This window comes from Lepidochelys kempii, chromosome 7 (genome assembly GCF_965140265.1).
Source record: "Lepidochelys kempii isolate rLepKem1 chromosome 7, rLepKem1.hap2, whole genome shotgun sequence".
Taxonomy (NCBI): Eukaryota; Metazoa; Chordata; order Testudines; family Cheloniidae; genus Lepidochelys; species Lepidochelys kempii.
Genome location: NC_133262.1, coordinates 124,183,388 through 124,199,340, shown reverse-complemented (window position 1 = coordinate 124,199,340; position 15,953 = coordinate 124,183,388). Strand labels below are relative to the sequence as shown.

The window sequence follows — 15,953 nt, the reverse complement described above, 5'->3', positions numbered from 1 at the left end:
TGGCTGCCCACACCACCACACTCGGGGCCAGAGGGCCAGGAATGGCAGGCTGCCTTCGTGTAAGCAAAATGTGCATCTAGTTTGCGCGTGCAATTGCCGTGATTGCCTGTGTAAATCAGGCACCTGCCCATGCAAATAGCCAAGCCAGGCGCAGTTGCACTTCCATTCGCAATGGCTCCTGCCCCCCGTTCTCAAAGAGGAGCTCTGGTTTTGCGGGGGTCAGGCCGGCGGGAGGGGGGGAGGGCTGGGGCGGGGGCTTGCTCACATGAGCCGCGGGGGCTCAGAGGTCAGAGCGTCTTCGAGCAGCTCAGGCATGTACTCTCCAGCATCCCTGGAGCCAACTTCTGCAGCTGCAGCGCTCTCCCTAAGGCAGTCGCTGTGCACTGACCCCACCTGCACCCTCCTTGTGTCCATGGTGCACTCTACAAGGGAATGCGATCGCGCACATGCTCAGGCCATGGGTCTCCCTGGGCTGGCGCCGTGTCTCTCTCCAGCCCACTGCCTGATGCTTCAGAGGAGGGTGAAAAGAAATCCGCCATGTTGTTCCATGCTGGGGGTCTGGGAGGGGCGGAGACTCCTTCATGACCCTGCCGCCATCAGCTGATGCCCCGGAGCATGAGAGTGGATCACCCTTAATGTAGCTTAGAATGATTACAACCAAATTAGCCAGGTGCAGCACTGAGGCTGTCTGGATTCCTGTGGCAGTGAGTTCCCCAGGTCGACATCCGAAAGCTGGCTCTGTTCCTTGCTTAATATCTAGTCATTCGTACAGTGGGTTGAAGTCAGTAAGTCTTGTCCCTGTTTGACTCTCTCCCGCAGATTCTGGCACGTATGCCACTTTCCTCTTCAATGCATTCGACACCGACCGTGACGGCTCTATCAGCTTTGAGGTGAGCCTCCGCACCTACCTGGTTGGGCCGGGACCTGGGGGCTGGGGCTAGAGCCTTTGAGTCTGGTGCTGTCAGGACTCGGGCGGAACGAGTGTCATCAACTCTCGCTAGTGATTGCGAATCTCGCACTAGTTGGTGTTAAAGCCCAGCTCCTGGAGGAAGGTGATGACGTGAGAATCTCAGTGTCTGTCTTTAAAACAGCAAGTTCCTAGCCCTCCTGGTGGGGAGAAAAGCCTGCAAATTGGACCCTTAAAGGCCCGTGGACATCAGAAGGCAAAGAACCAGAACCCCAGAATTTTAAGCTGATCTCGTGATTTTTTTCCCACTCGACTCCTCTTGGTGGTGGCCGTGCTGGGGAATGCAGCTCTGTCCTCGGGGCTGCCAGACCCAGCCACATCCTGTGGCTCTCCTGGGCTTCTCTGTTGGCAGCCTGGTTGTTGTGGTGTCAAGCCCAGGCAATCCTGCATGACCCAGATGACAGTCCAAGCTCAGGCGGGGCGACGATGAGTAATGCCGAGCCGTGCTGGGAGCTCAGGGACGGGGTTCCGGGGTTTGCCTGTCAGAGGCCCCTGGGGACCCCATGACTCAGAGACGCCTGGGGCCCATGGGGTGATCAATAACGAGCCGTGTTTTCCACCAGGAAGAGGATCAGTCCATCAGGCAGTGAGATCCCTAGACCTCGCCCTGACCCTCTCGTGGGGGGGACTGCACCCTTGGAGATACGCAGGTTGTGCTCTCCCGGAAGGTGCAATCTCTGTTAGCAGCCATGAGGGAGACACGAGCAACGCGGCTGGGACTGAAGCTCCGTGGTTTCACTGCCCGTTTGTGCTGATCATCAGAACAAACGGAAGAAAGGCCCGATCGGGTCAGAACAATGATCCATCGAGTCCAGTGTCCTGTCTTCCGACTGGCCAGTGCCCGGTTCTTCAGAGGGAATGAACAGAACAGGGCAATTAGCGAGTGATCCATCCCCTGTCGTTCCCTCCCAGCTTCTGGCAGACGGAGGTTAGGGACACCCAGATCATGGGGTTGCGTCCCTGCCCATCCTGGCTAATAGCCATTGCTGGATCTGTCCTACAGAAACTGATCTAGTTCTTTTCTGAACACAGTTATACTTTTGTCATTCACAGCATCCCCTGGCAAGGAGTTCCACAGGTTGACTGTGCCTTGTGGGAAGAAATACTTCCTTTGGTTAAACCTGCTGCCTATTAATTTCATTGGGAGATTCCTGGTTCATGTGTTATGAGAAGGGGTAAATAACACTTCCCCATTCACTTTCTCCACACCAGTCATGATTGTATAGACCTCTGTCATATCCCCCCTTAGTCGTCTCTTTTCCAAGCTGAACATTGCCAGTCTTATTAATCTCTCCTCATACGGCAGCCGATCCATCCCCCTCATCATTCTTGTTGCCCTTCTCTGAACCTTTTCCAGTTCCAGTATACCATTTTTGAGATGGGGTGATCAGATCTGCAGGCAGGATTCAAGGTGTGGCCGGACCCTGGCAGGCAGCAGCGAGCCATTAAAAATCCAGCCCAGCCTGGCCCGCTCTTCTCCGCCCCCCGCCCCCTGCTCTCTTCTTGCAGGGCAGGCGATCTCCCCCCCGCCTCTTCCCCCAGCTTGCGGGGTTCCTGCCCCTCCTCCGCTCCCTCCCTGCGGCCGATCAGCGGAGGGGGAGAGGGAAAAGCGGAGCCGCAGCACGCTCTCTGCACCGGGGACCTTGGGGAAGGCGGTGGAATCGGCATATCCCCTCCAGCCCCCTGCCATGAGCCGCTCAGGGCAGGAGGCTGGGAGCACCCCCATGACCCCAGCCATACCCCCAGTGTTCTGCCCTGATCCCTGCACCCCCCTCACCCCTCCACCCCTGTGCCCTGACCCCTGCACCCCCCTCACACACCCAGTCCACTGCCCTCACCTCTGCACGCCCCTCACACACCCCGAGCCCTCTGCCCTGACCCCTGAACCCTCCTCACACACACCCAGTCCTCTGCCCTCACCCCTGCACCCCCCCCACAACCCCAGCCCTGACTCCAGCACCCCCCACACACACCCTCAGCCCCATGCCCTGACTTCTGCATCCCCCACGCATACCCAGCCCCCCCCACTCCATGCCCTGGCTCTTGCACCCCCCACATCCCCCCCCCACACACACACACTAAACGGGAGCTCCTGCACCCCCCCATCCCACAGACATTCCCATCTGCACCTCTCGCACCAAATGGGAGCTGCCCCGGTAAACACTCCACACCCACACCTCCTGCCACAACCCTGAGCCCCCTCCCTCATTCTAGCTCCTGGCTAGACCCTGCACCCCAACCCCCAGCCTGCTCCTTCACCCCCAGCCCGGTGCTCAGTGCACTCCCACCCTCAGTTCAGTGCAGAGAGAGGAAGAGAATGGCTAGAACAAGGTAGGTACCTGCTCTATGTGGACAGAGCCGGGATCCCAGACCGGCAGTGGGCTAAGCGGTGCCGGCAGCCGGGACCCTGGCTGGCAGGAGCCAGAGGTTGGAACCCCAGACTGGCAGCGGGCTGAGCTGCTCAGCCCACTGCCGGTCTGGGGTCCCAGCCGCCGGCCCCGCTCAGCCCACTGCCGGTCTGGGGTCCCGGCCGCCGGCCCCGCCCAGCCCACTGCCGGTCTGGGGTCCCGGCCGCCGGCCCCGCCCAGCCCGCTGCCGGTCTGGGGTCCCGGCCGCCGGCCCCGCTCAGCCCGCTGCCGGTCTGGGGTCCCGGCCGCCGGCCCCGCTCAGCCCGCTGCCGGTCTGGGGTCCCGGCCGCCGGCCCCGCTCAGCCCGCTGCCGGTCTGGGGTCCCGGCCGCCGGCCCCGCTCAGCCCGCTGCCGGTCTGGGGTCCCGGCCGCCGGCCCCGCTCAGCCCGCTGCCGGTCTGGGGTCCCGGCCGCCGGCTCCGCTCAGCCCGCTGCCGGTCTGGGGTCCCGGCCGCCGGCCCCGCTCAGCCCGCTGCCGGTCTGGGGTGCCGGTCTGGGGTCCCGCCCAGCCCGCTGCTGGTCGGGGGTCCTGGCTGCCGGCCCCGCTCAGGGTGAACGGAAGCCCAGGCTGGCAGCGGGCTGAGCGGGCCGGCGGCGTAAGATCTGCATTTTAATTTAATTTTAAATGAAGCTTCTTAAACATTTTGAAAACCTCGTTTACTTTACATACGACAATAGTTTAGTTACGTAATATACAGACTTCTAGAGAGAGACCTTCTAAAAAACCTGAAAATGTATGACTGGCAGGCAAAACCTTAAATTACAGCGAATACATGAAGACTTGGCCCACCACTTCTGAAAGGCTGCCGACCCCTGCTCTTGAGGCAATATGATAGTCTCTGCCTGATTATCTATCCCCTCCCTAACGATTCCCAGCATTCTGGTCACTTTTTTGATGGCCGCTGCACATTGAGTGGATGTTTTTAGAGAACTACCCACAATGACTGCAAGATCTTTCCTGAGTGGGAACAGCTAATTTAGACCCCGATCATTGTATATGTACAGTTGGGATCGTGTTTTCCAATGGGCATTGCTTTGCATTTCATCTGTCATTTTGTTGCCCAGTCACCCAGTTTAATGAGATCAAAGGGTCAGTTTTCAGACTGGAGAGAGGTAAATAGTGGTGTCCCCCAGGGGTCTGTCCTGGGCCCAGTCCTATTCAGCATATTCATAAATGATCTGGGAAAAGGGGTAAACAGCGAGGTGGCAAAATTTGCAGACTATGCAAAATTACTCATGGTATTTAAGTCCAAAGCAGACTGCAAAGAGTTACCAGGGGATCTCACAAACCTGGGAGACTGGGTGACAAAAGGGCAGCTGAAATTCCGTGTTGAGAAGTGCAAAGTGATGCGATTGGAAAAGAGAATCCCAGCAGGAGTGGTGTAGGCGCTGCACGCCAGGAACATCTCGAGAACATATTTGCAGAGCAGAGATAGGAAGTCCTTGGTGGGGTCACCGTACATACATCACACAAGAACATTAATGATCAGCGTTAGTTTTTCAGTGCTACGTTACCACCTTTTGGGTACATATCATGACCTCAGCGTGCCAGCTGGCATTGGGGTGTTCTCAGGGTCACAGATGGATCACCTGAAAATGCCCTGTTCTGTTCACTCCCTATCTGACATTGGCCGCTGTCCAAGACAGGACACTGGGCTAGGTGGGCTGCTGGTCTGAGCCTGTCTGGCCCTTCTTATGCTCTGTACCCTGATGGCCTAGGGTCTTGCAAGAGCAACTGTCCTTGTAACCCCTGATTCCTCCACAGGACTTTGTGGCTGGTTTGTCCGTGATTCTCCGAGGCACCATAGATGACCGGCTCAGCTGGGCTTTCAACCTCTATGACCTGAACAAAGACGGCTGCATCACCAAAGAGGTGTGTGTGGGAGAGATGGGAACCGGGGGCGGGGGACACACTGGGAAACACTGACACTGCTGGGCCACTTCATCTCAGGAGATCTAGGGCTGTGGGGGGGGGGGGGGGGGAGAGGGGCAGGACTGAAGGGCTTCAGCAGAGGTAGCAGGAGCCCAGGGCTGGGATAACAGGGAGCTGCGGGTCGGGATTGAGGGGCATCCAGAGAGCTGTGGGGGGAACCCAAGCTGGGATAGCAGGGGGCTGCGGGTTGGGATTGAGTGGCATCTGCAGAGTTGTGGGGGGCAATAATCAGTTCCCAGCCTGGGCCCCCCAGCTCCTCGTGTCTCTCCCTGGCAGGGGGAGAGGGTTGCAATCCTGCCATGTCACTTGATTGACCCCCTTCCAGTGCAGGTGTCTCTGTCTCCCTTGGCTGGCACCAGAAGCTGCCCAGAGTGTCCCCTGCTGATGGGAGAGGTGGGAGGGCCCAGGTGCCTCCCGCAGAAAGGCATGGGGGCCTCTTCGTGGGGCGACTGCTAATAATTATTCGGTTCTGGGCCCCTCCCTCCAGGAAATGCTGGACATCATGAAGTCCATCTACGACATGATGGGCAAATACACGTACCCGGCCATGCGGGAGGAGGCCCCCCAGGAGCACGTGGAGAACTTTTTCCAGGTGAGACGTGGAGCTGGCCCGGGGGTCCCTCTGGGAGCAGGGAGAGGAGTCAGTGACCACGGGCAGGGCCCAGGGGGCTGGGGACGGGAGGGCAAAGGAGAGATTGCTCAGAGCAGCATAGAGAGATGTGGAGGGGAAGCCCCAGGATGTACCCCTCCCCTGTCCATGCCCCCCCAAAGCGGGAAAGCTCCAGGGGATCATAGGCCCAGGTCAGACCCAGGCTCCATCCAGCCCAGCATCCTGTCTCCACTCTGCGGGAGGTGCCGGGCTCTTCCCTGTGGGGTGAGCTGCCCCCTGGCAGGCTCCCCACCCAAACCCCTCCTTCCACGGACTGCTGCCCTGAAGCGGGAGCTTTGAGCTCCCTTCTCATTTGAGGATCCTGGCGTATCCCTGGGCTTTGTTACCCACAGACCTGCCCCACCCCCGTGATTAACCCTGTGCTCACCTGGATCTGCCCAGGATGGGGTTTTGGGGTTTAGATCTGGGGGGCACCCTGGGCTCTCTCAGACCCACGGAGAGCCCCATCCTGGGCAGATGCTGCTCGGGCTGCTGGGGATGTTGCCTCCTCCTTGTCCAAATGCAGCCCACACAGGAGGGATCCCCTGTGGATCCGAGTGAGTGATGCTGTCCTCCTGGCAGGGATCAGAGTCGGGGGGGGTGTCTCCCTTGGGTGGGGATCAGAATGGGGTGCGCTGTCCTCCCAGCAGGGATCAGAGTGGGGGGCGCTGTCCCCATGACAAGGATCAGAGTGGGGGCTGTTGTTCCTCCTCAGGTGAGGATCACAGTGGGGGGCGCTGTCCACTTCGGGTAGGGATCAGAGGGGGGGGTGCTGTCCCCCTGGCGGTGATCAGAGTGGCCCCTGTCCCCCTCAGGTGGGGATCAGAGTGTGGGGCGCTAGCCCCATGACAGGGATAAGAGTGGGGGTGCTGTCCCCCAGCGGGGATCAGAGTGGGGGGGCGCTCTCCCCCGGCAGGGATCAGAGTGGGGGGCGCTAGCCCCATGACAGGGATAAGAGTGGGGGTGCTGTCCCCCTTTGGGCGGGGATCAGAGTGGAGGATGCTGTCCCCCAAGCGGGGATCAGAGTGGGGGGGCGCTCTCCCCTGGCAGGGATCAGAGTGGGGGTGCTGTCCCCCCTTGGGCGGGGATCAGAGTGGGGGTGCTGTCCCCCCTTGGGCGGGGATCAGAGTGGAGGATGCTGTCCCCCCAGTGGGGATCAGAGTGGGGGGGCGCTCTCCCCCGGCAGGGATCAGAGTGGGGGGCTGTCCCCTGTTGGGCACATGCAGCCTCTCCGCCTGTCTCTGGACCCGCTGCCGGCTCCGTGACGCTGTGTCTTTGCAGAAGATGGACCGGAATAAGGACGGGGTGGTCACAATCGAGGAGTTCATCGAGTCGTGTCAGAAGGTAAAGTTGCAGCTTGTTCCTGGGCCAGGCCCTTCTCCCGCTCGCCCACGTGGCTCCTCACCCTGCCACGCCCCGCCCCTGCCCTGAGTCCCCTGGGCACTGCTGCCCAGCTGCTCCTCCCAGAGCTGAGAAGCTAAGCGAGGCTGGGCAGGACCCGTGCTTGGAGGAGAGACCTCTGAGGGTCCCCAGGACTGTGTGGGAAGTGGGGCGGGGCTGGGTGCACTCCCCTAAGAGCCAGTAGCCTGGCATAGTGCCAGTGGGTGTGGGGCAAGACGTCACCTTTCCAATGAGACCTACAGCCTGGGGGGCCCTCTCTTCTCAGCCGTTAAAGGCTCCTAGCGCTTTGCCCGTGAGCCTGGGCCTTCGCCGTGGCATGCCAGCTTGGCGCTCTGGGTGGTGCCAGGACAGCCCGGTGAGCGGGGACCCTCTGCCTGGGGGGCACTGGACCCTAGACACAGGTTTTGCTGTCGGAGTCGAGGCCCCAGCAGACCCACTGAGCACGGGTTCCAGTTTAGGGTGCGGTTGTGGGGAGAGCCTGGCCAGCGGACGCATCTCCTCCTCCGCCCCTGCAGGACGAGAACATCATGAGATCCATGCAGCTCTTCGACAACGTGATCTAGCCCTGCTGGACCCGCCACCGGGCCAAGCTCCTGCTTCTCTCTCGTCTCTTCCTCTGAGACCCTCCCGTCCTGGCTGCGCAGCCTCCCTGAACGCTGCAGGGGAAGGATTTTGGCTCTGGGAGACGTGGTGGTGGCACCTGCGAGGAAGGGACCTGGCCTTGCCCTGGGGCTAGCTGCGGCTCTGCCTGCCATGGGGACGTGGGCATCCTGAGCCGCTCCTGGGGGCAGAGCGTGGGCACCGCCTGGCAGAAGGCAAGCGCTCTCCCGGGGCACTTGGGCCCAAACGGACCCTCCTACGCCCATAGCTCGGAATCGGAGCTGCCTGGCTCCGGATAACACCCACCCCCTCCTGCTAGGTATCCACTGCGCAGCCCGGTTCACAGTGTCCCCCGCCCTCGAGGATTCAGAGCTGGCTCCCTTCCCTCGTCTCTGGCCCCAGCTCCAGGACCCCACCTGGAACCCGATCTGGAGTATTGCACCTGAGGGCCTGCCGCACGGGTTCCTCTGCAGCTCCAGCCATTGCCAGCAGGGGGCGGAGTGCATCCCGCACCCACCAGTTCCAGATGCTTTCGTCAAACCCGGGCCGGTCCCCGTCGCCGTTCATCACGGGGGCCATCACCCCTCCCCTGGCGCCGGGTCAGGGAGATGCCCTCTGCTGTTTCCACCTTCCCCCCGTCAGGGTGGGCAGAGGAGCAGTGCCCGGATGCCCTGGAGGAGGCAGGCAGGCTGGGCGCGTCCCTGAGCGCTCACGGGTTAGTCACCTGCATTAGCTGTAGGGAGCAGGACCTTGGCTGGGCTTAGCTAGCGACAGGGGAATGAGGTGACCCCTAGAGCCCAGGGGCGGAGGGAGAGGCTGGGGCGGTGAGTGGCTGGGGAACGGGCCGGGAAGCCTTTCACCACGAGGCCCCCGTCCCGTCGGGAGCACTGGGGCAGTGACTGCCGGGGCCGAGCCAGGAGGCGCCGGTCTCGCGCCACGGCCCAGCCGCTCGGGGTGCCTGCACCGTGGGGGGGCCCCCGGCTCCCAGCAGAGGGCTTGGCTGGGGGGCTGGTTAGCATGGCGGGCACCAAGCACGGATGAGCTGCGGGGGAACCTCTCCAGGACTGCTGAGGGCAGAGGGGGCGTCAGGCGCCAGGAATCCAGCTGGCACTTGGTGCCCGAGCAAAACGTTTCCCTGAAATGACCTAACGCAAGGGGCCTGGCCCTGGGGTGCCACTGGTGGGGTGGGGGGGTGTATTGGAGAAGCAGAGAGTCCAGTCTGGGGCTGACGGCAGCCTCTCTGGGCGGCTCTTCAGCTCTGTGCGCTCTCTTGCTCCCGGCGCCCTGCTCTCTGCTGGCCCCAGGGCACAACCTGCGTCTTTCCTGCCTGCTGCTCCCCGCTGCCACGTCACGCCGGTCAGTCGCAGCGGGCAGCACGCGGCCGGGCCAGTGGGCAATGCTCCCTGGAGAGCCCGTGGCTCTGGGGACTCCCCCGCCCAGCTGCTGAGATCTCACCCCCCCCAGCCCTGAGCAAAGTGGGGCCAAGGCTGCTACCGCCAGCGGCACCCCAGATGGAGGAGGGGCTAGGAGCCCAGAGGGTGTCGCTCAGGCAGCTGCTGGCGGCCCCTGTGCTCAGACCGACGCGGGCGGGTGACGGGAGCCGGGGGGTGGGCTGCACAGAGTCCCAGAGGAGCCCAGAAGTGAGACGACGCCGTGAGCTGGACAGACGATCGGTTGAGGGGGAATAGCTCGGCAGCCAGCCGTCCGTCTGCCTCGGGCTGACATGGGGCAGGACAGGCTGGGAGGCAGAGAGCCACGGGGCTTGTGCGCGGCCAGCGCATGCCATTCCTAGGCATCACGGCCCAGCCAGTGCTGCCGGGGACAGGCTGGCAGACTGGTCCCTGGGGTCCCTCTGATGACAGGCGGGTGTCACTCCCTAGCGCCCCCCGAGGGGCAGCGCAGCCATCCCCGTGGGTATTTTATCACCAGCAGTGGCCAGTGCCTGGGGCTTCAAAGGAAGATGTGGCCCCATCTCCTGCCCTGCACATGGGCAGGTTCCTCCGGACCCCGGCTGCAGATTAGCGCCAGCCCTGGGTCTGAGACGCCACGGCCCCTGTAATTCTCTCTGCAGACGTGGTTCCTGTTCACAGTGATGGCCTTGTTGGAGCTGTGCTGAGCCAGCTGCCATTACAATCTCCTGCAGCAGCAAGTTCCACAAGTCAACTGCATGCTGCACCAAGGCACTTCCCCGGATCTGCCCCCCTGTCCCTCAGGCCAGGTCCTGTGAGGTGGGGCCTGCTCCCCGTTCCTGATAGCTGAGTGGAGCTGTTCATCTGGGCAGGGAGGCGGGTTCAACGTGCTCCTAGCCTGGCAGGCCTTGGGATGAGCGCTGCTGTCAGGGCTGAGGGTGTGCGCAACAAGGCAGAGCCAGAGGCAGCCTGGGGAATTTCCCCAGGGAAGCAGCTCCATGTCCAGGGCCCATCAGCTGGGAAAGACAGGTCTGACTGAGCCCAGGGCAGCAGACATCTCTGGCCAGCCATCCCCACTGGCTTTGTGGGCTAATAGGGTTGATTATTCCCTGCCAAGCCTGCGTGGCTCTCGGCACTGCCAGGTGGGTGGGAACCGCCTGTCCTGCTCTCTGCTGGGTATGGGAAGGGGGGCACCGAGCCCTGTGCCGCTAGAGGTCAGGTGGTGCACTGGGGCAGAAACCCACCCAGCGCCCGGCTGCCCAAGCTGCAGCCTCTTTGTCAGGGAGCGGCAGCCGAGGGCTGGGCTGGTGCCAACTCAGCAGCGGCCAAGCGGGGAGGCAGGGGGGCTTGTGGGGTGCTGATTAGCAAAGGGCCTGGATCTGAATCCCCAGGAAACGATCCGAGCCGGAGCTGGAGCTGCCCTTTGCATGGGGCCCTGTCCCTAGATGGGGACAAAGCAGGAGGCTGGCGCCAGCCCCTGCCCCACCACAGGTCGCTGGCCCTCAAACGCCGCATGCTCTGGTCCCGGGGCAGGACTGTTCCCCCTGTGCCCCCTCTAGGGCTTTCTGCAGGCTGGGGAGCCGGGGCGCCCTCCCGTGCCCCATGAGCCATTCCCCAGCGGGGTCCGGCTCCCGGACGATGGCCTGCAATGCTCCCTCGTCCTCCCGCCCCAGAGATCTCGCTGTCAGGACAGGTTTTTAATGCTCCTTCCTTCGTTCCATCCACCTGGCCCTGCCCCAGGGCCCAGCTCTCACCCCCACCCCTCGCTGGCAGCTCCACCCCAGAGCCCCGGCACCCCTGGCGTGGTTTGTTCCTCACTGCCCCCCACTTGTTCCCACACCTCTAGGCTGAGCGAGGGCCCCTTTGTGGGTGGGGCTGAGCCTCACTCTCATCCAGACAGCCCCGCCCCCTTCCACCTGGTGGGGCTGGGGTCACTCTGGGTTTGGGGGGGAGCATTGTCATTTTGGCTGTCCTCTTGCTCCTCTCCTGCACCGGCAACAGCATTCAGCACCAGTGCCCTGCCCCGCCCCTGGCCGCATGGCGTGTGCCCCTCACCAGGCACTGGGCCCCACTAGCCGCTTTGCATTTTCAACTCTGTATATTTTGTATAATAACAATGATCAAAAATACAATAAAATCCAACCACAGTCGCTATGCACCACCCTGCTGTGCCTGGGCATCTGTGTCTGGGCATCTGTGGGGCGGCGGGTGGGGGCAAGGGGCCCAGCCACAGGGTGCTAGCTGGAGGGGGGAGGTCCTGGCTGGAGCCTGGCGGGGCAGGGGCTGGTTGGGGGGGCCTGCTCTGGGGGTGAGGGCTCAGCACATCACCCCTGGCTAGTGCTCCTGCCTTCGAAGACCCCTCTCCAGCACCGGGACTGCCGGGGCGCTGCAGGGTGGGTGCCCATGTGCATTGCTGGCGGTGTCGGGCACGCGCGGGCACGTGCGGGGGTTTCACGGGGGAGATGCTGCAGGTGCCCACGGTGCGATGGTGCTGCCCGGCTGGGGGCATTAGAAGGGCCCTAGACTCACCCACACACAGGGAGCCAGTGTAACCTACACAGCAGCAGCGAGTCCGTCCCAGCCCCAGCCCCGGCCCAGGAGCCTTGGTGCTGCCACGCCACCTGCAGCAGCTCGGGCGTTCCCTCCTGAAGGTCCCTGATCCACTCCTGGGGGTGGCCACGGGGCGGTCTGGGGGAGGACCAAAGGGACAATTTAGCCAGGGCCCCCCAAAATGGGGGAAGGGTGGCCAGGCCAAATGTGCCTGAGTGGTGGCGGATGGAGGCACAGCGCTGGGAGCTGCCGTCACTAGAGCGGGGAAGGACTTGCCCACCCCAGGTGACCGTCACCACCACTGGCATCATGGTGCTAGGCCTGAAGCGACCCGCCAGGGAAGGAGGGATGGCCTCTGGGGGGGTGCGGGACACTGCTTGCAGGGGGCCCAGAGCTCAGGGAGAGGCAGGACTGGGCCTGGGGGGGGAGGGCAGCAACCCCACAGTCCTGGGCCCTCTTTGACCCCCTGCCCTCTTCTTAAGCTCTTTCGTTTACTCTGCACGGTAAGGTTTCGGAAGGGGAGAGGGTGGCCTTAGTGTCAGGTTTTGAGCTGGCGGGAGGTTCAACGCCTGGGGGCACCCGCCCAACACCAGCGCTTACCGCACACCCGCTGGAAGATCCTGGCTCAGGCAGGACGGGTTACAACCAAGAATTCCTGCTCTAAGCTGGGTCTCATCCGCTGGAAAGCCCAGGTGTGGGGCTCTGGCCTGTGATATGCAGGAGGGCAGACTGGCGGAGATGCTGGCTCTAAGATCGCAGCTGTTCCATGTGTACAGTTCTAGGCCCCCAGGTTCCAGAAAGCTGAATTCTACCTGGCCCAGGTGCAGAGCCGGGCCATGCAGTGCCACGCTTACACGCGGCGGCCAAGGGCACATCTCTGCAGCCAGGTGGCGTCGTCATGCCCAGCTCAAGGCCACATGCCCCCACCCGTTCAGCTCGAGTGCTGAAAACAGCATCTGGCACGGCAGGAGGAGCTAACCAGCCATGCACGTGGCTGGCGGCTTGGACGGGCTCGTCCTTGCACCGCGGCAGCGATGTGAGCGTGAGCTGAGCCCCCGCAGGGATGGCAACAGCGCGGGGACTGCCATGGCCAGCGCCCTGTGCAGCTGGGCCAGAGCAGAGTTTGGCCTGTTCCGAATGGCTGAGCGGGCCCCGCTTGTGCATTCTAAATACGTCAGCGGGGAGCAGCTGGTGACGCTAAGGGGCAGTGTTGGCCCAACAACCAATGGGGATAAACTGGTTGCGAGCAATTCAGGCTGGAGAGGAGCAGCACGTTTCTAACCCCTGGAGGGGTGAGGGTCTGGAGCAGTGGGGCAAACACCCTGACTAGCTTTAGACGGAGCTTGTGAAGTCTAGGAAGGGGATGAATCCAGCATGGATTCACCAAGGGAAGGTCATGCCTGACTAATCTAATCGCCTTTTATGATGAGATTACTGGTTCTGTGGATGAAGGGAAAGCAGTGGATGTATTGTTTCTTGACTTTAGCAAAGCTTTTGACACGGTCTCCCATAGTATTCTTGTCAGCAAGTTAAGGAAGTATGGGCTGGATGAATGCACCATAAGGTGGGTAGAAAGCTGGCTAAATTGTCGGGCTCAACGGGTAGTGATCAATGGCTCCATGTCTAGTTGGCAGCCGGTATCAAGTGGAGTGCCCCAGGGGTCGGTCCTGGGGCCGGTTTTATTCAATATCTTCATAAATGATCTGGAGGATGGTGTGGATTGCACTCTCAGCAAATTTGCGGATGATACTAAACTGGGAGGAGTGGTAGATACGCTGGAGGGGAGGGATAGGATACAGAAGGACCTAGACCAATTGGAAGATTGGGCCAAAAGGAATCTGATGAGGTTCAATAAGGATAAGTGCAGGGTCCTGCACTTAGGACGGAAGAACCCAATGCACCGCTACAGACTAGGGACCGAATGGCTAGGCAGCAGTTCTGCAGAAAAGGACCTAGGGGTGACAGTGGACGAGAAGCTGGATATGAGTCAGCAGTGTGCCCTTGTTGCCAAGAAGGCCAATGGCATTTTGGGATGTATAAGTAGGGGCATAGCGAGCAGATCGAGGGACGTGATCATTCCCCTCTATTCGACATTGGTGAGGCCTCATCTGGAGTACTGTGTCCAGTTTTGGGCCCCACACTTCAAGAAGGATGTGGATAAATTGGAGAGAGTCCAGCGAAGGGCAACAAAAATGATTAGGGGACTGGAACACATGAGTTATAAGGAGAGGCTGAGGGAGCTGGGATTGTTTAGCCTGCAGAAGAGAAGAATGAGGGGGGATTTGATAGCTGCTTTCAACTACCTGAAAGGGGGTTCCAAAGAGGATGGCTCTAGACTGTTCTCAATGGTAGCAGATGACAGAACGAGGAGTAATGGTCTCAAGTTGCAGTGGGGGAGGTTTAGATTGGATATTAGGAAAAACTTTTTCACTAAGAGGGTGGTGAAACACTGGAATGCGTTACCTAGGGAGGTGGTAGAATCTCCTTCCTTAGAGGTTTTTAAGGTCAGGCTTGACAAAGCCCTGGCTGGGATGATTTAACTGGGAATTGGTCCTGCTTTGAGCAGGGGGTTGGACTAGATGACCTTCTGGGGTCCCTTCCAACCCTGATATTCTATGATTCTATGATTCTATGATCCGATGGGGTTGCTGCAACAGCAGGGACTGGGGTCCATGACCCAGGAGGGCCCGTCCCCATCTCTGGCCCATGTTCCTCATGTCCCAGGTGCACTGGGGGGCTGGAACAATTTTTATAGTGGGGGTGCTGAGAGTTATTGAAGCAAGCTCTAAACCCTGGATATAAAGGAAACCACTTCAAGTCAGGGGGTGCTGCAGCCCTCCACACCCCTAGTCCCAGAACCTGTGCAGACGCATACAGGCAAACAAGCGTTCCTGCTCATCAGATCGCTGGCTGAGGGCTGGGCTGAGGGCTGGGCCTTGCTAGTCCTGTCAGCAAGGCGAGGGCAGCCTCTCAGCACCCTGACCCCCCACTCACATCCTGGGATTGTGACCACCCCCCACGAGGACGGATTTTTTTTGGCGGGGGGGAGAGGGATCTGGTCTCTGGTTTTTCCAAAGGCGCAGACATCAGGAGGGGGCAGACGGGTCAGGTCCAGCCGGGAGCTGGTGTGAAGGGGAAGGTAACATGCAGGATGCACATCTGTGGGGGAGAAGAGGGGTTAGCAGCACCTGGGGAGCACAGGCCAGGGGACTGGGGAGCGGTCCCAGCAGCATGGAGGTGGGTTAGATGGGGGTGGGTTGGGGCTTTCCGCTCCTCTCTCCCCTGCCCCCTCGAGCTCCAGCTGGGCTGTGGGCGCAGGGACGGAGGGGGTGACTGCCCTGTGAGTGCGGCTGGGGCCGTGGAGTCCTGGCACATGGGGTGCTGGGAGCGGCCTGGCAAGGCTGGTTTAGGGGGGGCCCAGCTCTCGCTCCCTGGGCAGCTCCATCCACCTCTGTTGGGGTGGTCTGGCTGTGAACGGGGCCAGGCCAGGCCCTTCACACCCTGCCCGGCTTGGCTGATGGAACCTAGAGCCGGGCCTGCCATGGGCTGGCTCAGAGTGCCCTCTTGTGGCAGAGGGGTGCTAAAACACCGCCTCAGCACCCCAAAACCACAGGGCCCTCTTAGCTCCTTGGGTCCTCCCAGGAGATGCCCTGTGCCCTGCCACAGGAGATGGCAGACCGCAAAGCGCTGCATTCATCTTAACGGCCCATCTATCTCCCCTTCTGTAGCACGCTGCGGCCTGACCCCGGTGGACAAGGAGTTACGCTCAGAGCAGCCTGCCCTGACACAGGTGTTGGGAGAAGGGCTCTGAGAAAGGCCAGGAAGGGAGAAGGGAGGTGAGTTTGGGTAGGCAGGGCCTGGAGCCCCAGCTGGGGCCTTTTCTGCTCTGTGAGACGATTTTTTTCCTCTCCCCCATGCGGACTTTCCCCGGCTACTTGCAGGCCCCCGCTCACCAGCTGAGCAGCCGCCCTGACCCAGGGCAGTACTGAGCCGCTTGACAACCTACCTCTAGAGAAATAAGAAAGAATTACACGGCG

The 15,953-nt window shown here is 61.4% G+C and overlaps 1 protein-coding gene across 2 annotated transcripts in view; it reads left to right on the top strand.

Moving 5' to 3' along the window:
- KCNIP2 (potassium voltage-gated channel interacting protein 2) overlaps positions 1-11,527 on the top strand; it is a 134,573-nt gene extending 123,046 nt beyond the window's left edge. For both annotated transcript variants that reach the window (XM_073354581.1, XM_073354579.1), the window contains exons 4-8: positions 820-890; positions 5,140-5,247; positions 5,795-5,899; positions 7,238-7,300; positions 7,873-11,527. In XM_073354581.1, coding sequence (XP_073210682.1) covers positions 820-890; positions 5,140-5,247; positions 5,795-5,899; positions 7,238-7,300; positions 7,873-7,920 — 395 coding nt within the window. In that variant the 3' untranslated portion in view covers positions 7,921-11,527. The remainder of the gene's footprint in view (positions 1-819; positions 891-5,139; positions 5,248-5,794; positions 5,900-7,237; positions 7,301-7,872) is intronic.
- Positions 11,528-15,953: the final 4,426 nt, after the last annotated feature.